Here is a 24,400-nt window from a genome sequence, read left to right on the forward strand (position 1 = left end):
TTTTGTTTTGTTTATTCTCCCTTTTATTCACTCATTTAAAAAAATTTATTAACTGCCTATCACATGTCACTGTTCTAATTCCTAGAGATACAGCAGAGTCCTTGCTTTCAAGGAGGCGATATTCTAGTGGTTCCTCTTGTAGTTTCTAAGCTCCAATACCTTTTCTCAATTCTAATAATTACCTTCAATTTTACACATATACTTTGCAATCTATGCCCTCCCACAGCATCGATAATTAATCAGTATCAATAACATTCCTGCCACTTCTTCCTCGTCCCAATAATGCTTTTAAAAACGTTCAAATGATTTTTAGGAGTAATTAAATTAAACCCAGTTTTTGGTTTTGCAAACAATTCCAGATATTTAACAAAGCATTAATAGTTGAACAATTTGAATTTCTTATCTCTATTTAAGTTATTAGGATGGAAAATATCTTTACATTTGATATAACATCATAAATATGAACATATCTATTATACTACAGAGAAAACTTTCCAGCGGCTTCCTACTTTATATAGAATAAAATCTCAACATCTTACGAAAATTGTAAGGCTCTCCAAGGTCTGGTCTGTTCCTTCTTCAAACTCTTCTCTCCATCTCTCAAACTCAACTACACACGCTTTCATTCTGCAACTCAAACTCATCTACGTCTTCACAATTGCTCTCATTTCCTTGTGGTAGACTCCTGTCATTCAGATCTCAGTTCCAATGTCAATTCCTCCAAGAGACCCTTCCTGAGACCCTATTTAATGCTGCCACCACACTATTCCTCATTTTCTATTACATTATGTGCTTTATTTTCTTCATAGGCCTCATCACTATTTCTAACTACTCTCCTTGTTTCCTCGTTTATTGCCTGCCTCCCTTCCTAGAATATATGCTCTTTGAGAGCAGGAATCTTCTTTCTCCTTTGCCACTATACTCCTATACCTGGCAATAGATTCAATAAATACTTGTTACATAAATGAAGAAACATAAAGCTTGAGTTAGCATCATTATACAAGATACCCACTGGAATGTTCCTGTTATTTCTAATATCAGTACCCGGCAACTATAAATTGTCAGGAGTGATTTATTGTCACTCACTATATGCACCCTTTAACTGTATTTAGAATACTTTTTTTTCTCCTTCAGGTATAACAATACTCTGAGAAAACTCTAGGACTTAAACTGAGATTTCTTTTTTAAGGGAACTATAGTTTCATAACTAATGAACAACTATACAGAATACTAAAAAGTTTAAAAGTTAATTTTCAGTTGTGGAACCTTGCAAGCACCAGTATGAAATGAAATTCTAATCTTTGAGACTGTAACAAAATATTAAAAAATAACATTTCTAAAGCTCAGATTCTCCACAAAGTTATTTAAACTATTGCCTTTCCAAAGAAAATATGAAACCATTACGATTTATTTCCCAGGCAGAATGTACAACATAGATTAATTGAAAGAAAGCCAACAATGTGAAAAAATATAACAGAAAAATAACAGGAGCGACGATAAATGATAGACCCAAGTGAGAATTACATTCTAGGGTTCACTTTCATTCTTCTGTAATAAAATAAAACAAGTTTTATGAAGGTAAAACCTTTGTTTAGTATGAAATGTACATTTGCACTGTGTTTTAGCATATATAAATAAGTAAACATACCTGTTCTGACTTAAGCACACTGAGTTCCTGCTGAAGTTCAGAATTTTCACTTGGTTCAGTTGTCCCAAGTGACAATTCATTTTTCACTGATGGCAAGTGATCCCAAATCAATCTTTCTTGCTTGCTTTCTTTTCCAACAATCGTATTTTCAAAAGGTATATTTTCATTCTCCATTATTTTTAATTCTTCACCAAAATCTTTATTTATTTTAGAAATGGAGCCTCCAGAATCCCTGCTTGTCACATTCACAACTCCATCTTTTAAAGAACTTAACTGAACATCACACACACTTACATTTTCTGTCGTAGTATGGTTAACTATGATTTCTAGTTCTCTACATCTCAATAAAATTTGCTCTTTCTCTTCCTTTAAAGATTTAACTTCTTCAGTTAGACAACTAATTTCACCATGTTTCTGTTTTAATTGTTCAGAAAGATCAGACAGTTTCTCTGACAGTTGTAATTTTTCTCGCTTGGTTACCTCAAGTTTTTCCATAAGTTCTGTTGTATCTTTCTCAACAACCTCACCAATTTCCAGTGGTTCTGCTATAAAAATTTTGTTATCATCAAAGATTGAACTTTTCATTTTTACAGTAGCTGGATTTATTCTTTGCAAATGATGAAGCTCTTCACTAAGTGCTTTCAGCTTACTTTTATATTCTACGTCTTGTTTATTTTTACTGTCTTCTAAATCATTTTTCACCTTGAGAAGACAAGCATAATCCTCCTGTAACTCTTGATAGTTAACTTCAAAATTTTTTTCAGCAAACGAAAAAGTGTTCCTTTGCTTTTCAATCTCTTCAGTTAACTGAACACATTGTTTTTTGAGGTCTTCATTTTCCTCTGTCAGTATTTTTATTTCTTTTTGCCAGTTACAGTCTTTGGATTTGGAGTTAATGGAGTCTATGAAAATTAATCTTTCTTCTTGGCTAACAGGAGTATATATTTTTAACATGTCTTCAAGGGCTTTCTTTTCATCTTTAAGAATGTTATTCTCTGCTTCAAGTTGTACAAATTTTTCTTGAAGGTCATCCTCTTTTGCCTTCATTTGTTTCTCCAATAATTCAGTTTTAAGTTGTAATTCTTGAACTTCTTGTTCTAGTGTGCCCTTTTCCATTTCTTCTTGTCTGAGTATTTCAATTTCTTTTTGAAGTTCATTGATTCGAAGAGTCATTTCCTCTGATTTTGAATTTACAAGGGACTGCTGTAAATCTTTTAGCTTTGAAATTTCCAAAATTAGTTGATTCTGGTTAGTTATCAAATTGTCTTTTTCAAACTGGATGGTTTCTATCTTTTGACTCATTTCATTCTGCAAGCCATCTATCTGCTGTTTATAGTAAATGGCTAAGTTATCCTTAAGTTTTTCAGTATTTATTCGATGTTCAATTTCTAAATCTTCCTTCAGTTTGGAAAGTTCTTCTTCATGGCTAAACAGAAGCTGTGTTCTCAGTCTCTCTAATTCAGCTTCTTGTGATTCAGCCATTCTGTCTAACACAGCATTCTTTTCTCTTTCTAACATTTCAAGTTTTATCTTATAATTTGTAACTTCTGCTTCATGTTTTAATTCTAGTTCTTTCCTGGATTCCGATGCGGCAACAATCTCAGCTTTCAAATCTTCCACTGTGCTAAGGGACTTATATGCTTCATTGAGTTTACTTTCTTGTTCAGCTATTGTCTGTCTAGCTCTCTGAATTTGATCCCTTGAAAAGCTCAATTCTTCAAAAAGGTCTTCAAGCTGTCTCTGTAGAGCAAACTTTTCTCCTGAAATTACTCCTAGTTCTTCCTTGAGTTTTTCCTTTTCAGAGTTAGTATCTTGCATTTTTATATTCAGTTCATTTATTGCCATATTCATTAACTTTATTTGATCTTCATTAACTGTAATATTTGGATATGATCTTAAAGCATTATCCATTTCTTCCTTATGTCTTGTTTTCAGTTCATCTATCTGTGATATGTGTTGTTTTATTAACTCTTGTTTCATCTGCACGATCTGCTGCCCATACATCTCATCCAGCTCTGCCCGGAGTTGTTCTAATTTTCTTTGTGTTTCTTGTTCCATTCTTTGTAGGATATCAGTTTCAAATTGGCTATCTTTATGGTTTTTCTTCTGAAGTTCTTCAACTGTCCCCATTAATTGTTTTATTTCCTCAGAACACTGTCTTTCTTTTTGCTTGGAATTAGTCAGCTCTAATTTCATATTTTTTATCTCTTGGTTTTTTTGTACAACCTGTTCTTGTAATTCTTCCAGTAGTTTGTCAGCAGCTGTGACTTTATCCTTTAGCTCAAGAGATTTTCTTTCTTCTCCTATTATTTTTGCATTCAATTCTTCAATGATTGCCTCCTTTTCCTGTATTTCTTTATTTGAGCTTTCTACTTCTTTATCTTGTTCCTTTAAAAACAAAAAGATGAAAATAAAAAAATGGTATTTTTAATTTCTGGAAACTTATGGTGCTTAACCTCGTTATCAAAAGAGTAATAAAAGTATGCTTTCTACATAATGCTATAAAAAGTGACCACTGGGTTTGTCCCTCAATTTTTCCCAAGTCAATGAAATATAGGACTTGTGTACTCAACACTACTTTTGAGCAAACATTAAAGTAGTGTTGGCTTTACTGGGAGGAAAAAACTTTTCTTACGTTGTTATGATTGAAAATTTTAACTTAATTCAGGTGGAATAAAATGTATCTAAATCATTATATTTTCGTCTTTGATATTACCTGATCAATATTCTAAACATTTAGTATTTTCTATAGAGTACTTACTACGTACTCTAATTTAGAGTTCTAGAAGAAAGTCTTTTAAATAAACCAAGGTTCCTCCCATATAGTCTAGTGACCTGAAAGTGTTTGATGGGAAAGTGTTATGAAAAGAGTAAAACCACAACAAAAACAGGTTCCTGAGCACCTGCCTTAACTTCATTCCTGGGGCAAAGTGAAATAGAAATTTAGGGATATGTAATGCTCAAGCAGTTGAACTCATGTCCCTTGCTAGACAACTACACCATTTATAACACATCAACTTGGCCTTAGACTATTGGTTTAAGTAGAAAGCAGGACAGATACTTTTTCCTGGTTCTGATTTGGGACTCCATTTTGGAAACTGCAGATAAGCCTAAACCCAGAACACGAGCCAAAGCTTATCAGTAATCACAATCATTCACAGGAGTGTTACAGCAGAAGGGAGTCCAGCAGAAGTCCTGGAGACAAACTTTTGCTTCTGTTACTTAGTTGCCTAAGTAGTTAGGGCTGTAGTCCCAAGAACAAAGAAAAAAGTAAAATCCACAGAATGGAAACAGAATATAAGTAGGTAAGCTAAATCACCTTAAGAAGACAGGACTCCCAGACCAAGGGGACTTAAAGGCACCTTGAAGGAATGTATTAACATATCTAAAGAAAGAATGAAATGGCAAAGCCTGGAAAAAGAAAAGCCTCAAAGGGAAATGTTGGCAGTCCCCATTCATGTGCAGTCCAGAACCAAGATGCCATGAGATGGAGAATTCTGATGCCTCTAAGAAAACTATGCCTAATGTACAAAGCAATGTAGGGGGTTGTAGCAAACATTATTTAAAAATTCCAGTCTAGAGGCATGATCATTTCTACTGTGAGATGGATACATCAGTTTATGACAGCCTACTGCCTTGAACACTTGATTCCTCTAACATCCCTTAATCTCATGCTCACTAAACAACTTTCTATTATTATTATTACTTGGCTTTTCAAATTATGAACTTGGAAGTATACAGGTCTCTGGGATAATTATTTCTCATTGTAAATTAATAATCTTATATTCAAGATTTAAATATTAGCGTTTTCTACTTGGAAAATCTGAGTTCACCTAAAGATAGCTCAAGTCTCAGTTGATAGAAAATAAAACCCAAATGAGACTTCTGAGCTTGGTCAAAGGCCAGATTCTGCGCTATATAAATTCACCAAAGCAATGAATACTATTCTGTGCAGCCTCTGGAGTAAAATCCTTTCAGCTTTGTCTTGGTATCACATATCCCATCCAACATCACCAGAAGTTATTACCAAGTACTGAGCCTAACTTTAATTTCTGCACTATAATATATGTAAATCAGTTTACTTTTAAATCTCAGTGTTTTCATCTGTAAAATAAAGATATTATTTCCTCTATCTCACAGAATATGCTCAAAACTAAAATATATTATTAAAACAAATATTCTCTGTGCTGTATATAAATGTAAAATCTTTATATACTAGAAAAGATCTACACAGCATTTGGAACCTGCAAGAAAGTAAACTCAGTTCAACTTTAGATAAATTGCTAAATAAGTAATTAGTCTTGAAAATGCTAATATTGTTATAAATCTGTAACAATTCTATTTCCTGATTTTCTACAGGGAAGTCACTTATAAAACTATTACTTAATCAAAACATCATCTGATATAAGTGAAACAAATGACAATTTTTCATTTAACTATTAAACAATACAAATTCATGTTTCTTTTTCTTTTTTGGAATGTTTATTTCAAACTGCATGGTTTTAAAAACCCTTATTTTGTGTTGCAAAAAAACCCAAAAACTGACAACCCTGTGGTTGAAGATACAATCCCTCTACTTTTGGAAACAGACCTGAGAATGGGGAATAATATACTTCCTGACTGTGACTACTGCACCATGGGAAGTTCAGAGGATTAAGATAATGTGAATAAGCCTAGAATCAAATGCACTTGTCTAGGGAACAAGACAGTGTCAACTACCAAAATAATGCTCTAGTCCCTCAGCTACTTTAATGAAATTACTACTCAGAAGGACTCATTCAGAGGGAAAAAAAAGGGAGAAATTAAATTATGTAATGAAAAAGGAGATTGATAAAATTCTTGCTAACACTCAAATAAAGATTATTCCCCCCTACATAAATTATTAATACTTGAATTTTAAATAATCTCAAATTATTCTGCCAAGAAAGTAAATAAAATAAAATCCAATTTCCAGCCTCCTCTAACCTAGGCGTGGACTGTTTTTCTACTTTCCTCTTGGAAAGACTCTCTTTCAAAGACTACTATTTTCTAGTTAAACTATTTTTTGCTCCCTATATATTTTCAACATGTATTAGTCTGGATCTTTAGGCACACTCTACTCTGTCTAAACTGTCCCCCCAATCTCTATCAGTTTAGAGTCATAATTTACTCATTTATCAAATAAGTACTGAGTAGCTGCTATGTGCCACACATTCTACCAACTGCTGAGGAAACAAAGTACAATTAAAAAGTGATTGTTCCAACATACATCACCTCCTCCCTAAAGCCTACCCTGAATCGCTTTCTTTATGAAGCCAGACCGACTCAGAACTTTCAACACACCTTTTACCTACATTTATCCTCGTTTTACTGTTTTGTGTATATGCCCTGCTAAATCATGAGTTCCAGTGAAGAAAAGGGCATATTTTAAGTATCACTGTATCCTGCAAGGGCCTGGTACAAAACAGGAATTTTATAAACATCTATATAATCATTTTTAAATTACCTTGGTTGTAAAGTATGTCCATTTCGTAATTCCAATATCTTAAATTTGTGTATTTCCTATTTTCCTAGAGCAGTATCTGAAGTCAGACTACCTAGGTTTAAAATCTGGTTCTACCAACTTATTACCTATGTACTTTGGCAAACTGCTTCATCTTGCTTTGCCTTGGTGTCCTCATCTGTAAAACGGAGGTGATAATGGTACCTCTGCCTCATAAGGTTGTTGTAATGGGTTAATGAGTTAATATGTGTAAAATGCTTTGAATCCTGCCTAGTACCAAGTGAACAAAAAAAAATGCTAGCTGGGCTGGCCCAGTGGCACAGGTGGTTGGAGCTCCGTGCTCCTAACTCCGAAGGCTGCTGGTTTGATTCCCACATGGGCCCGTGGGCTCTCAACCACAAGGTTGCCAACTCAATTCCTCGAGTCCCGCAAGGGATGGTGGGCTCCGTCCCCTGCAACTAAGATTGAACACGGCACCTTGAGCTGAGCTGCCTCCCGGATGGCTCAGTTGGTTGAAGCACATCCTTTCAACCACAAGGTTGCTGATTTGACTCCGCAAGGGATGGTGGGCTGTGCCCCCTGCAACTAGCAACGGCAATTGGATCTGGAGCTGAGCTGCGCCCTCCTCAACTAAGACTGAAAGACTTGGAAAAAAATCCTGGAAGTATACACTGTTCCCCAATAAAGTCCTGTTCCCCTTCCCCAATAAAATCTTAAAAAATAAAAATAAATAAATGCTAGCTAACAACACTTTTATATTAACCAAATAATACTCGTCTTGGTAACTCCTCAATCTCTTGCAGAAGAACCTCCTAAGTTTATAAAAAGTACTGTGTTATATGTATAGTCTGTCCTTGTTATTCACAAAGTCTGTATTTGCAAATTCACCTACCTGCTAAAATTGATTTTTGACCCCCAAATCAGTACGTGCAGTCATTTTCAGAAGTGCACGGAGTGTCAAAATCCTTGAGGTGATAGACACGTGTATTTCCAGCTGACGACAAACAAGGCTACCCTCCTGTTTCAGCTCTCGTGTGGAGAGGACAGAGACCCTGCAGTGCAAGAAATTCTGACCCTGGGCCAGTTAGACTGCGTTTGAATCCCAACTCTGGTAACTGGTGTGGCCTCAGGCAAGTCACTTAACACTTCTGAACCTTACTTTCTCTTTTGAAAAGTAAACAAAATATAATCTACCAGAATGAGTTGTTTTTAGGATTTAAGATTATAATCTGTGAGTTATGTATATGTATGTATCCCCAAAGAGCACTTATTTGCTAAATAATTATCCCAGGCAACTATATAAAATATAATTACCTTTTCCCCAAAAATAAGACCTAGCCAGACAATCAGCTATAATTGTCTTGTTGAGCAAAAATTAATATAAAATCCGGTATTATATTATATATTATACCTGGTCTTATAGTAAAATAAGACCAGGTCTTATATTAATTTTTGCTCCAAAAGACGCATTAGAGCTAGGTCTTATTTTTGGGGAAACATGGTACCATGAACAATGAGAACTGACTGTATTTTTTCCTAATTAAAATCCATATAATTTCATTCTGTTATGAAAATATTTTCAGAAATTTATAACCATGTCTAAAATGAGTAGAAATACCTTTATTTATTTTTTAAGGAGGGCAGAGTTCACAGTGACCCATGATGGGATCGAACTGGCAACCTTCATGTTATTAGCACCACGCTCTAACCAACTGAGCTAACCAGCCACCCCTAAAATGAGTAGAAATACCTTTAGATGGAAAAAAAAAAAAAAAAAAAAAAAGGACAGAAATTCTGGTTATAAATTTAGATTCTCCTGAAAACTCAGTTTAACATAGGCCGGTCACTTTCAAGGAATTCAGTAACGAGTATTAACTTAAAAATTTTTATTGTAAGATTCCTAATTGCTTTTGAAATAAATTTTAGAAACTTAAAGAGCTTTCCTTAATTACAAAATTTTGTGATTCATGTACATAACAAGATAAATATTTACATACAAAACTTTAAAGTTAATTGTAAAGCTGCTGCAAGTTGGCTGACTTCTTTAAAATAAACATACCATTTCATACGCTCTAATTTTCTCTTGCAAAAAACTGATTTGCAATTTGAAGTCTTCCTTCTTTTTCTGATAATCTTCTAATAGATGGTCTTGTTCTTCTAGCTGCTGCTGATGAGTAAGAATCTGTTGTTTGGCTTGTAGTAAATCTGCAGCTGTGCTACTATGAGTGCTATTTCTTAGCATTTCACTAGCCTGTAACTTGAAAACAGAAAGAAATCACAAGGTTATTAAATTCTGCAGTGACGGCACTAAGGAATAGACATCTTTTGGGGTATTACTTGGCTCACAATTGTTCTCTGGGAACTGGGCTGAATTCAGGGCTTGAGACCCCATCAAACTACTTCCATGGCTGACCAGATGAGTGTGGGCATGTTACCCAAACTGAACCAATAAGACTATCTTTCCCACGATCAAGCAGAGAAAGTAGTCTAGTGAGAGAGGTAACACTGAGGCAGACATGCTGAAAGAAATGGGGCCTGAAAGGCAATACTTCCTGGATTCCTGAGGACTTTCCAGTTTCTGATCCCAGTCCATTTCAGAGGCATGGTGGTATTTCTGCCTTGAATTCTATAAGACAAGCCTGTATCCTTATATTAAATTCCTCCCTTTTGCTTAAGCTATCTCAATTTATTTTCTGTTACTCCCCCATCAGAAACCTTGATTAATACAATTAGACTCTTAGGGCTCTAATTAAATGTAAATGGACTATATTCAGTCTAGTTACCATTTGAGACTCTAAAATAAAATCATACCAGGGTTGGCAAAGGTAGGATGTGACTACATGTTAATTTCTGCAAATCTACACTCAATCAGACTTATAAGGTTTTGTAGGATTTCAAAATACAAAGAAATAAAAGAAAGAAACCATGCAAAAAATATGAATTAAAGTCTTGGATAATATAACAAGAGGTATTAACTAGTTTTCCAAACATAATATGAAATAAGCAAATGGTTTTAAACAAATTTAAATTGGTTATGGAAAGTGTGAGAAAAAATTAATTCCTTTCTAAAAATCTAATAAATTCTACTACTAATACTTACATGCTGAAATTGAATCTGTAATTTTTGACTTTGTTCTGTCAACTCTAAAAATTCTCTCATTGTCTCATCCTTTTCTCTTCTTGCTTGTTGTAAATTAGCAGTGAGCTGGGTTATGATGCCATCTCTTTGTTTAATGGCTGCTTCAAATTCTTGTAACTAAAAAACATCGGTGACATTAAGAAGTGCTATTTTTTAACTTCTATTTTTTGACAAATCAGTCATTATTACAGGTAACTGCTCTTCAAAAATATGATATTCACAACTCATTGGCAGAATGATTACAATTTGTAAACAACCGTTTTCACATTTGAAAGCTATTAGCTTGCAGGAATTGGTTTTACTTCCAAATCAACCTTTAAAAAATTATCTGAACTTAGAAACAAAACATATTAGGTCTCACTTATCCATATATCTACTTCTAGAAGGACAGTGCCTTTATATTTAGGGATGCTTCCATTTGTTCCTGGGCAACACCATCATAGACAAGTTAAATCTCACTCGTTTCTGGAGAGGATAAAAGTGAAATGTACTTTGTCATCCTCATCAACGTCCTATTTCATCTTGTTTTCATAACTGACTGCGACAAACAACACGTCACTTTAACCACAAGTGGTCACTTACAAGGACTCGCAGACATTTTTAATGAGTTTAAATCATCGTATTTTGATGTGGTTTGCACAATAATTTTCTCGCAGGTTGATTACAAAAATGTCTATTCTACTAAAGTGCTTTCAGCCTACCTATCCCATAAAGTAAAATGAAAGAGTCCACGTTTTATTAGACCTGTTAATGAAATCCTAGTTTTAAGGAAGGTCGTTTTGATATATATGAAAGACAAGTATCATGAGTTGACCGTAAGTTACCATTTAAAAACCCCATCTTTAAAGAATGTACGTACACTACCATTCAAATTTCCTATTTTTGTTTTTGTGAGTAACAAGACACGTAAGGTAAACATACTTGCTGCAGTCCTTCAGTCCCATAGGTGGCCCTCATTTCTTCCAGTTCTCTGTTTAGTTCTTCAATCTCATGCTGTTTGCCAACCAATTCATTTTCCATCATCTCTAGTTGGGTCTGATTGTATTGTGCTCCATGTTCCAAATAAGAATCATCAACACCAAATTCTTCTTCCTAAATCAATCCAAGATTTTGAATAATTCAGTACAAACAACACTCCGCGGAAGAATTAGTCAAATATTCAAAGCCAAGTCCACTTTAAAACATCACTCATCGCCTGGGAGTTCATTGGTATGGCAAGCTCCTTTGTTGTTAATGTGTTATGTACCTCAAGAGCAAAAACAAGTTATCTGCAAATTCTGGTACAATTGAGTTTTACAACAAAAGGCGAATAATTTTGTTTTGTTAAACCATTAAAAGCATTTAAACATCACCCACAGAAAGAAGTACATGCAGGAAAAAGCTTTGTTAGTAAGCCAGATGGTTTTAAATAGTATAAAACATTAGTATCATGAGTAGTTTTAAATACTGTACCCTTAAAAAATCTGTAGGCTTTTCTGCTCTCACCACAAAACTGCAACCATTTACCTGTATAAAAACAATTTCCTGATATATTATGATTTTAAACAGAATTTTATTTAAAGCTAATAATTATATATCAGCTAACTATATGCATGCCTCTTTTATGCCTAGGGAAAATGTCACATTGGCAGAAACAGATACAGTGTTTAAGTATCTAAAAGACATTATGACCATTTCAAATGCCAATCATTCCTCAAACATTTGAATGCTTACAATGCAAAAGACACTGTAGTATACATTATCTTTCAAGTGATTTAAAGTTCTAAGTGTAGTTTCTATTTTGTCTTCAGAAGGATAACTATAAACTTCAAGTTACTGGATCCTCTTCTATAAAATACTGCCTTAAAATCATTTAAATAATTGGTTTTTTAAATTAAGTCCTATTAATTTTAAAGTCAAACTGTTTACTGGTGCAAATTAATTGAAGGTTGGCAAGCAGGTCAAGTTGTAGGAGGAGATGAAAAAATGAGGAACACTGCCCCAAACGTTCCCCTGGGGGTAGCACTATCATATGTATCAACCCTGACCAATGTGGACATTTTCTATAACATATTACAGCCTGTCTCTAGCTCAGGCATTTTGTGGAAGGAGAATGACTGATAGAATATGTTTGCAGGGTTGACCTAGTGTGAGACTAATTTTAGATCAATTAATCTATTTAACAACCTCCTCTTCCTATCAGCAAGAGTATACCAAGGAACTTCACTCCTCCTCACCTGTTAATTATTCACAATTCTATGTTAATAGATACAAGATAATGATGTTTTTACTGTTGAAATACCTAAGATAGAGTATCCCAAATTAGAATTAGATCCATATGGACCACAACACTTTTAAAAAATGAAGATCCTAATCGAGAGTTCTTTATCAGAGTTCTATTCCTTTGGGTTTTTTCCCCCCTAATTTCTGAAAAACAAAGCTAAAGTAAAAAAAACAAAAAACAAAAAAACTTTTCACCTTTATGGCAACACAATATTGAAATCTGTAAAAGTTATCAAAAAACAGGAGTACTACCTCTATAAGATTATTAATACCAAGTCACTTGCAATAACTTTCAAGTTAAATACTCCTAAATTTCAATTAGCTTTTCTTAATTCTGAAATGAGGCATTTTAATAAGTGTCTTAAAATTTTACCTTATAGTAACAGTGTAACAAAATGGATTTTATGTCTTCAAATATAATATTAAGCAATGGATGATATCACTGTAACATAAATTAGTTAACTGTAATTAATTGTATCTAACACATTATATAGCCAACATCAAGCTTAATTTCTCACTAATTTAATCAAATTTTACACTAGACTAACTCACACATATAAACTTAAAATACTATGCAACTGTTTTCAAAACTTAATTGTTATGATAAATATAAAAATCTTGTCAATATTAATAATTTTTAAAGATTCAATATCATGTAAATAGGCAATAAATGATTATTCACCAGAACTAAACTAAAACAAACCACATTTCAAAGTTAGAATAGAAATACGCGTAATCAACACAATATTAGGACCATTAATATTTAGCAATAAATTATTCTATTTTTTAATGCAATAATTATTCTACTGATACCTAAGGGTAGAGCATTTATCTCTTCTTTTTGCATTAGTAGCTTTCTAACACTATACTTGGTAAACCATAATGTGAAAGAAAATTAATAACTTGATACATGTAAATTAGATTTAATAGACTCCATTAACTGCAAAAAAAGATCAACTTCTCTTAATGTTCTTTTTTACTGTGGCACTTGTGACAGTTATTTAACCTTTAGTCTATTCCCATTTATTGTCTGAATTCACAGATTTACTTAATCTGTATAGACAACTTCAAGATTTGGAAAAGTACAAGTGAGATACATTTTAAATTTTAAAATGTTCTGCAGAGGTAAGTATCATCTCGTAAAAATACTATACTGCTATTCAGAAGGAATCAAAGGAAAGGTAATTTTTATTTTAAAACTATAAAATGGCCTTCACACAAAACTTTTCCTTTCGGTGAACGTTAATTTAAAAACATAACTCGCTCAACTCTTTATTTATGATTCATACCTTATCCTTATACTTAATTTGGTAGTGCAAACGTTAAGAAACAACAATGGATGTTTTAATAAAAAATAGGAAGGATATGATGGTTCATAAAAGTTCACAAAAATTACAGGAGTTCAAGTCCTAGCTGACTCATGGAATTGGAGCCAAGTAACTAATGAAGTTAAGATCATACATTTAAAGTCAAAGTTGAATATCAATTACCACTCTATATATCATAAATATACACAACATTTTTAATTGCCAATTACACCTCAACAAAGCTGAGGCAGGGAGGCAGAAAAAGAAAATGAGATGAAGTAAAACAAAACAAAACAACAAGTGAAAGTTGAAAAGCTAAGCTTACATTATTTTATGGCTATAGACTGTCTAACTCCAGCCAATAATTACATAAATGTCATATATCGTACAAGTACCTTTGTTAGGAAATATTAAATAATCAGATGAAATCCATAATAAAACTGTACACCCTAACATTTCATCTGTCTATACATAGCAAACCACATTCATTTATTTACCTGTCTTGTCTCTATGGTTCCTGTAGCACCCTCCACATTCTACAAATAACTCTGATCAATAGGTATCAGTAAAAATATTTCATTTAGGGGCGGCCAGTTTGCTCAATGGTTAGAGCCCATTGCTCATAACACCAAGGTCGTCGGTCCGATTCCCACATGGGCCAGTGAGCTGCGCCCTTCACAACCGGACTGACAACAACGACTTGACCTGGAGCAGAGCTGCACCCTCCACAACCAGATTGAAAAAACACTGACTTGACTCGGAGCTGAGCTGCGCACCCGCACAACTAGACTGAAAACAACGACTTGACATGGAGCTGGTGGGTCCTGGAAAAACACAGTTCCCCAATATTCCCTAATTAAAAAAATGTTTCAAAAGTTCATGTAAATATGGCATTCTGGATGTGAAATGTCCTTTCATCAAGGACTCAACAGTTCATGTATAATGTAAATTAATTCATAAAAGAGTACCTTTTAATTTAATCTGATTTCCCTAATATATACGTATAATTGGATATACGAGTATATTTATACAGAACAGATTGAAGGTGGGTCATAGGATAAAATTATCTAATTTTTTCCTAGGCCTGAGTACATTTTTCAATCCAACAAGTAAACTAGCCACATTAGTCAATAATATTAAGCACACACCATATTTATATATGTAAAATTTCCAAACGGAGTTCAAACTAAATATATAATCAGAATCTGAAATCCTTCTGAGAATGTGTTAAAAGAATTCTTATCACTCACTTGTTTCATATACACTTTACTGTGAAGAAAAGCGTATTTCTACTGAAAAGAGTAAAAACAATAAAAGAGGCTTTGCTAATTATTTTTTATATACCAAACACCATACTAGATAGTACCAAATAACCCTCATACCTATCCTGTGAGGTAGATACTAGTACTCCCATTTTATAGGAAAGGAAACTGTTTCAGAATTTAAGTGATTTAAGTGCCCAAATTCAGCTCAGAGGTGATAAAGCTGAGATGTGAACACAGGTCTTTCTGGATCTAAAGCCCCTACTCTTTTATATCACCTTATTTCCCTAAATAAGTACCAGAAAAACGACAGTGATATTTAGACAAAATACAAGATGCATATGTGGCCTATGATTAAAACTATGTAATTTTGAAATTTTAAAATATTCAAATGCAAACCAGATATGCAAATACAAAATTTACATAAATGCAAAATTAATAAACTTTGCAAATCTGGCATTTTGTGGTGAACTTATAAAATACAGTATGTGTTGCCTAGAAAGGAATTTCATTTTGGGGCGATGTTACTGAAAGATAATTCCTTAAGAATTCCAATATGAAAAGTATTATAGTCTGAGATTTATTCCTTGGTTTATACATTTGGTCTACTGATGATTCTTCTGCCTCCTGAAAAGGTGAACATAGCTGAGAAGTCCCCTATATGTAACTATGTATAAAAATATACAAAATTACACACACATATGTAAAATACATTTCTTATAGTTGAACCACAGTCAACATGTACTAACTTTTATTTATAGGACTTATATTTAAATACTATGTGTACCTTACTTTGAAACACATTGTATTTAAGTAGGTATCACAGATATATAATTGCAATATGTTTTTCTGGACCTCATAATTCCCACCAGCTTTTTAAATTAAAAAATTTAGGCGAAAAGTATCTTATTATAACAGAATCTCCAATATTACTTCATGTTTTCATAAAGAGAACATGAAAATTCAGTTTTTTGATGTCTTTAGCTTTCAAATCGTAATGAAAATTAAATTTTAGTCTTTTATCTCAAAGTGAGAAAATGGCTATGAAATTTTAACTAGATTTCATAGGTAGTATGAGACGGTCTGACCTGTAGCCACCTGGCTTATAAAAAGTTCACTTTGGGGTAAAGAAAAAATGCACTTTGTGGAGTCCTGGGGTACCCCAAACACACAGCTAGTTCAAGCACTCGAAACTTTCAATCAAGAAAGACAAGCTATAAGAATTAAAGCATTATACAGAAACAAAAAAGCAGTGTTTTCATATATAAACCCCAATTTCAAATCACAAGGGCAGATTCTATGAACTGCATGCTATAATTTTTAAATTGAGATACTTCCATAGAGACCACTTTAGGTAGCCTAAATTAGGCACCTATTTATTTATTTGTTTGTTTTTCACTGTTTCCCCGAAAATAAGACCTAGCCGGACGGACAATCAGCTCTAATGCACCTTTTGGAGCAAAAATTAATAGAAGACCTGGTCTTATTTTACTGTAAGACAGGGTATGACATGACATGACATGACATGACACCAGGTCTTCTATTAATTTTTGCTCCAAAAGATGCATTAGAGCTGACTGCCTGGCTAGGTCTTATTTTCGGCAAAACATAGTATTTATTTTCCTGCCCAGATTACTCATAAGTATATTCCCAGCTTTTAAACACATTAAATTTTTGAATTGTTCAAGTTTTTACTCCCATTAGTTATCTAAAACAGAAATTTAAGAATATGAAGTTTTCTTTTTCTATTAGAAATCTACAATACATCAAAACTTATGGAATACACTGAGTTACTGAATCATTCAGAGTAACAAATAGTCTTCCACGTCCTCAAATTTGGACCAAAGAAGTAACAATCATATCAATGACAATAAGGAAATGATAACAAAAGAACATATTTGCTAAAGTGGCCAATGCCTACATTAGCTTTTATCACCTAAATTAAAAACCACTATTGCAAGATTAATTTCAACAAATGAATTTATATAATTAACTAGCAGTTAAGGATTTATAAAAGGCATTACTCAAAATGAAACAGACTTTATTATGAAATGTTTACTGTCGTAAATATGGACACCGTATAATGTGATCAAGTATCCTAGAAATCCAGTACCAAACACTTCTAGAAACTAAAACAAGGCTTTTATCTAAAAACCAAGCTATTCATATAGATTTAAGACCTTAGTTAATAATCTGAAAAAAAGATACATGAGAAAAACAATCTTCAGGTATTCTAGGTCATTTATATTATGTTATGTTATGCTATATTTTATTATATTTATAAAAATACAAAGGCATGTTGCAAGAAATAAAGTACTAATAATCAATAATAGTTTTAGTTGCAAGAAATAAAGTACTAATAATCAATAATAGTTTTAGGAATAACATAAAATCTCAATCATGCTATTATTTATTCTTACCTCTGAACTACAATCATCTGCTGTGGTTGAAATTTCACTTTCCGGCTAAAACAAAAGTAAAAACCGATTATATTAAGGTCTTTTCCACCCTCAAATATTGTATTTTATTAACCTATTACTATTGGTACTTATGATAGAAAACTCACATAAAAATATCACTAAAAATCTAGTGAAAATTATTCAAATCTTTAAAATTTTCACTCTGATTACAAATGACTAAATAATGCACCTAAAACTTAACACTATGGATTTTTCTAAATATAAAAGTATCAAGAAGTACATTCACACTGGATCTTGTATACATTACAAATCATTTGTAAGACAAAGGCACCAATTAAGATATCATCCCTCTAATTCTTGTATCTCTTTTAGGTAAAAGAAAGCTGTAAAATATTACTAATAAAAAAGTTTGATTTCTTCAAAAAGAAGTCATCAAATCTTGATGCTAGAAAAGTAATTACAACTTGAAGAAAAATAACAACCTGTGTTATTAACCCCTTTGCAGCTTACAAAACACTTTCTAAGACATTCTTGTTTCATCCTTACATCTCTGGGAGTTGAGTGTGGAGTGGTTTCTTTTCCCCAAGCAGCCTTCAGCTTAGAAGTACTGTACTGGGAAGAAGAGTCAAGGAAGAAACCTCCATTTTCACTGCTTTCACTCTTCTCCCTCTCATCTAAGATTTTCATTTATAAGTGAGAAATGAGACCCACATTATTTCACCTTTTCATTCAACAAATATGAACCATCAGTGTCTCCTTTCTCATCTACACTTGGGGAAATTGTATTCATCATTCAAGATCAAGTTCCAAGTCTACCTCCTTTAATGATACAGTAACTGATGCCACAAACAGAAATAAGCCCTACCGCTATTCTAAAATTCTGTAGCACTGGTTCCTAACTCATATGGCTCTTTTAAATCTAAACTATTTTCATGACAGAAGCCTTCAGGGTTCATTCATTTATGCTTTCTAAACAGCTATTGACTAAATGCATATTGTGTACTAAAAACTGTGGAACTGAGGATAAAATGGCGAATAAGACACTCTGTATTTGAAATGCTAAAACTCTAGTGAAGAGCCCAAACATTGATTTGTTATGCAGAAAAACATAACGAATATATCTTTAAACCAAGCAGGAGAAGTGCCATATTATATTTTATAAAAGGTCCACATTTCAACAGAAAATTACAAGATACACAAAGAAAAAGGAAAGTATGGCCCATACACAAGAAAAATAGCAGTCAATAGAAATTGTCTGAGGAAAAACAGATATTGGACTTAATAAAAAAGACTTTAAACTAGATTATTTCAAATATAGTCAAAAAAGTGAAGAAAATACCTAAAAAACTAAAGAAAATTATAAATATAATGCCTTACCAAATAGAGAATATCAACAACAACAAATAGAATGTATATAAAACAACCACAAAGAAATTCTGGAGTTAAAACAAATGAAATGAAAAATTCACTAGAGGGACTTAACAGCAGATCTGAGGATGAAGAAGAAAGAATCAGCAAACTTTAATGTAGTTCAATTGAAATTATCCAGTCTGAGGAAAAGAAAAAAGGAATGAAGAAAAATAAACAGCATCAGAGATCTGTGCAACATTAAACATATCGTGTTTCCCGAAAATAAATCCTAGCCAGACTCCAATGCGTCTTTTGGAGCAAAATTTAATCTAAGACCTGGTAATATATTGCATTATGTTATATATTATACTAGACCCAGTCTTATATAATATATAATTATATTTATATTTTTATCCAATTATCTTTTAATCTAAATTTTATATAATTATCTTTATATAATATAAATTAATATTTAACATTAATTTTTGCTCCAAAAGACGCATTAGAGCTGATAGTCCGGCTAGGTCTTATTTTTGGAGAAACACAGTACTAACATATGCATAATGGGGGGACCCAGGAGAGGAGAGAAAGGGGCAGAAAGAATATTTGAAGATACAATGGCCAGAAACTTCCCAAATTAATGAAAAACATTAATCTACATATCCAAGATGTGCAACAAACTCTAAGAAAAACTCAAAAAGATACACTTATGAACAGCAAATCTCTACTGACACGCTGCCCTCCTGCATAAAGCTCAAATCCCGAGATACCTAAATCTGTTTCCTAAATAAATATGCCAGGACACAACCCAAATTATACTCTGCTTTGTCCAAAACTCTGCCTCCTAAGCATCCTGCCATTCTCCACTAATTTCAGCTGGTGGTTCCTCCACTCTACCTACCATCCCGATCCATTCCTAACACCTCCCTCATCTCCTGATTCTGAAAACTCACATCACTATGGGGAGGAAGAAAATCAGCACTTACTGAGAACTTCCTCCGGGCCACGTGCGACCTCCTGCCCCTCACCGTTACCACCATCCCATTCCCATCACTTTGTGATCCATCTAAAACTAAACTACCTATGGCTTCCAAATCACATCACATTTTCATGTCTTAGAGACTGCTGGTTCTTTGCACAGAGATTGCCTCCCCTACTTTGCCTCTAACTTATACTTCAAAGCTCAGTTCCATTATCTCTTCCAAGAAACTTGTTTAAATAACCACATAAGGCTGATTTGGGCATTCCCCCAAATCATGACACTCTGTGTTACCATGTGCAGTTTTGTTAGCACATCTCTAAGCAGACAGAGCACACGGCCTATCTTACATCTGCCCTCCCCACTAGATTGATTTTCCTAACAGGTAGAGACTGTCATACTTACCTTTGTATCCTTACTGCTCAATTCTAAATGTTTGGGTGCCCAATAAATGTCTGTTGAATCAAGCTCACAAAAACTGCTCATGGTGGTAATGAGTGTTGTCATTACAACAACTTTACACTTAAAATTTTAATGTTTAAAAATCTGGATGAATACTTACTTCAACAGAGAAGACCTGGTCATGTTTGATCATTTCTCCACTGTGTAAAGTTTTCATTACTGTGGATTCAGGAGTCACATCTGATCCTACTCTTTGAGAACTATTCGTGTACATCTCATCACTCTGTGATTGCTCAACATTCAGAGCATGATATGCTGACACATCATGTTTACTGCTTGAAGTTTTCCTCTTTTTTTTCTGCTTCTTAGAAGGATTCTGCCCATCAGATTGAGCTTTCCTTTGTCGAAACTGGGCAAGCTACAGAAAAAAAAAAAAGATTGTCATTACTGTCGAAGATAACTTTTTTTTATCACTACTAAGGAAAAAGCAGCTTTGGAGTTACTTTCTTTAAAAGATGAAACCATCACAAAAATGATGACAAGGGCCGGCCTGGTGGCTCAGGCAGTTGGAGCTCCATGCTCCTAACTCCGAAGGCTGCTGGTTTGATTCCCACATGGGCCAGTGGGCTCTCAACCACAAGGTTGCTGATTTGACTCCTCAAGTCCCACAAGGGATGGTGGGCTCTGCCCCCTGCAAATAGAAACGGCAACTGGACCTGGAGCTGAGCTGCGCCCTCCACAACTAAAACTGAAAGGACAACAACTTGAAGCTGAACAGCACCCTCCACAACTAAGATTGAAAGGACAACAACTTGACTTGGAAAAAAGTCCTGGAAGTACACACTATTCCCCAATAAACTCCTTTTCCCCTTCCCCAATAAAATCTTTAAAAAAAAAAAAAAGATGACAAAATAAAGGACAATTGTTACAGTCTGTAAGTACTGAATTGCAAAGAAATTAAGGATTTCTAAATGAATGCTATTCAAATATTGAGAAGAACTAAAAATGTCATGTCTAAAGAAAAAAAATTAGCCCAGAGTTGGGTAGAATGAGGAATAATAGGCACTCTCACTCATTCTTTGGTAAAGAATGTAAACTCTGGATGTGATCTTATATGAAAATACAAGAGCTCTAAATACATTTGCTTTGCAGAATTTCTGGGACCTCTTCTAATTTATACGAAATATAATTAGTCCATGCAAAAGATTTAGCTATACAATTCATCAATACAGCCTTAGAAATAAAAATTAGAAATAATTTCAATATCAATCAACAGTGCTTCCCATCCCTTAGTCATCAGAATTTTTGTCATATCCTAGTGCCACCTATACTTATCATTTACTTAACCTGTTTTAACTAGAGTACATTTCTTAAATTCATTTTAAATGGAGACATTCTATCCCTGATATAAATTAAAAGCCAGTATCACTTGTGATTTCTTTTTCAAAAAATAGTAAACAGAAATCAATACAATGCAAAATAAAACTACATTATTAAAATTTTAGTTAGATATTACTGAAAGTTACAAAAGAAACAGCTATGTGTTAGAGGGGCATAAAGGATATATGAGCATCAAATAGGCTTTTAGCGTGTCATAAGCAGGTGAACTTAAAAGAAACCTAAAAAGGTAAGAACTTTCCTACAATACTATCCAATGTTACTTAATACCGGATTGGGATGTCACCTAAAATATCTGACACCACTTAAAATCAGAAGTATGCATTACATCCTTTGGCAACACTGGATTAACTCAATTAAAATAGTATTAATGCAAACCATTATTAATCATAAAGATGTTTATGACACAGTAGTATAAAATAATATTACAATGTAGTCTTTTTCTTACTAAAAGGAAAATTACATGCATCTCGTATAACAAAGACAAGGCAGGACTCAGGCTCACAGCCTTCAACAATTCATTCTAAACTAGCTTTATTTTTAATAACATTATATACATAGACAGACAAATTCTAGCAGAATAAAACCATAATAGCTTTGGTGTAGCTCTGGATTTGAGATTACTGGTATTTTTCTTTATGCTCATTTGAAATTTCTTTTTTTATGTAACAAATTTTCAAAATTTTATATGAAGCAACTACTAACCACCGATTCCTAAATTTAATTAGAGCCTTGATCATTCTGAGAGGAAAGAAACAAAGCGTAAGAATATGTACACACAAAAAAAGAATATGTACAAGCCCCTTGTGCCTTAAAAAGAGGAAATATACTACCAATATATTAATTACATAACTATTAATTAGACCAATTACAAAGGTAGTAAATTTCTTATGGCACAAAGTATTAAAGCAATCTTAATAATAAATGTTGATATCAAAATATATGACAAATAACAGAACCTACAGAACAACATACAGCATATTTTATACTTGTCTGCTATAGAGGAAGAAAAGTATATAGTGTTTACTTAATAAGGATGTCTAATTCATAAGTCAGAACTACCTAATCACTGACCTATAGAATATAAAAATATATCACATTTAAATTTCCTCCCCAGTTATTTAGCAATTAGCCAGTTATCTTACCTCATCTCATGTCTGCTTAAGGAACAGATGCAAGACTAGTTGCCTCTATTTGTGCATTATTAAGCTGCTGGAATGCATTTAAACTACTTTGGGGGATAGCAGATTCCTTTTTAAAAATAAACCAACTGAAATACCATTATGTATTATCTTTAAATAGAATCAAAAGTCTAGGCACATGATTTTAAAAAGATCCCTCAGAACGCAAAACCAAGAAAAATATTAATAATGACATTCTTGATATTTATGCTCAATTTCTAAAACTTCTTAAAATTCCATGTTGTCTGTGTTAGAAAACATATTCAGGCAGCAGAGGATATCAAGACAAAGATGAAGATTATGTTTAAAATTTCAACTCTGTTAGGTCATATACATAATTTATTTTTAATATTTATTTATATGAGCAATTACATAACCGTTTTATAATAGTTTAATTTAAAAAAAAATAAAAATGAAAAAGTTAGTAACAGATAGAAATGGAACAAAAAGTTGAATGGTTCCATAATAGAACAAATCACTTCTAAGGGCATAAAATAACCAAGACGTTTTAGGCCAGTTACTAAGCATATGAGGTAATATTATTTTTTCAGAACAATTAACCAGAAGGTAAAGTCCATGAGGGTAAGAACTTTTGTTCACTGCTATATACACAAAGGCTAGAGCACAATTTAATAAATGCATATTGAGTGAAAAATGGATAATTTATCTTTTAAAGTCACTACTAAGCAATCATTTTAAGCGCTGTCCTACAGAACCTGAGAATTAAGATGATATAGAAGGCATATCTAATTCTACCATATAAAAAAGTTCCATGGTCTCAGAATTAAAATTAGCAATTAAATGAATTAAAACACAAAATAATCCCTCTCACCATAATCTCTCTCCTCTACCAACCCCCCACCACAACATAAAATTCTCAAAAATAATGCCTACAATAGCTTTTTAGCACAAGTTCTGTTTTATAAAAAGAAACAAGTTCTTTTCATAAATCTGATTTCTTACAGCTATCTAAATTCTAAACCTTTTATTTTAAATCTGAAAAATGGCAAGCTAACAGATAAGCAAGTATCAGAAACTACTCTATCAGCTAATCATCTGATACTGAAATAATACACTTGAAATTACTGGGAAAACATTTAGTCTAAAACATGCTGAATATTCAGACTATAGCCATCTGTGTTTGTCCTTTGGAAGCCAATTATAAAAATGTTAACATACGTAGGCATGGAAATAAGTTGTAAAATTCATTGGTAAGCCATTATGTCCACATACACTTGTCTTTCAAAACTAATTCAGATCTCAAGCAAATATCTTACCCTGCCTAGAGTGTGAATAAACAACTAAACAAAAATGATAATTTATTCCTTAAACTCAGTATTTATAAATTTATAAATGATCATTCTCAGTAAGATAAAGACTTTTGAAAATGCTGTATAAAAACATGCCAAGTTTCTGACTGCCACTTCAAAAAACTAACTGGAATCGGTTTTCTTGAGTGTTCAATGCACTGTGCTAGACAGGAGTTCATATGTATGGTCCTAATAGTAGGATGTTTCAGTCTAGGCCAGCCTATTACTTCACTGAGGTGTGAGAAACAAAAGTGTACAAT

General features: G+C 33.1%; 1 protein-coding gene across 6 annotated transcripts in view; it reads right to left on the minus strand.

Annotated features, from left to right (window-relative positions):
* The window catches only part of AKAP9 (A-kinase anchoring protein 9), a 145,558-nt gene that overhangs the window by 106,962 nt on the left and 14,196 nt on the right, over positions 1-24,400 (minus strand). For 4 of the 6 annotated variants that reach the window (XM_081080220.1, XM_081080219.1, XM_081080217.1 and 1 more), the window contains exons 2-8: positions 20,412-20,669; positions 17,521-17,565; positions 11,722-11,775; positions 11,191-11,361; positions 10,231-10,386; positions 9,190-9,387; positions 1,649-4,036 (exon numbers count right to left, since the gene is read on the minus strand). In XM_081080220.1, the coding sequence (XP_080936346.1) occupies positions 1,649-4,036; positions 9,190-9,387; positions 10,231-10,386; positions 11,191-11,361; positions 11,722-11,775; positions 17,521-17,565; positions 20,412-20,669 (3,270 nt within the window). The remainder of the gene's footprint in view (positions 1-1,648; positions 4,037-9,189; positions 9,388-10,230; positions 10,387-11,190; positions 11,362-11,721; positions 11,776-17,520; positions 17,566-20,411; positions 20,670-24,400) is intronic. The other 2 variants (XM_081080218.1, XM_081080222.1) reach the window with 1 other exon arrangement.

This window comes from Rhinolophus hipposideros, assembly GCF_964194185.1.
Source record: "Rhinolophus hipposideros genome assembly, chromosome: 18".
In the NCBI taxonomy this organism is placed as follows: Eukaryota; Metazoa; Chordata; class Mammalia; order Chiroptera; family Rhinolophidae; genus Rhinolophus; species Rhinolophus hipposideros.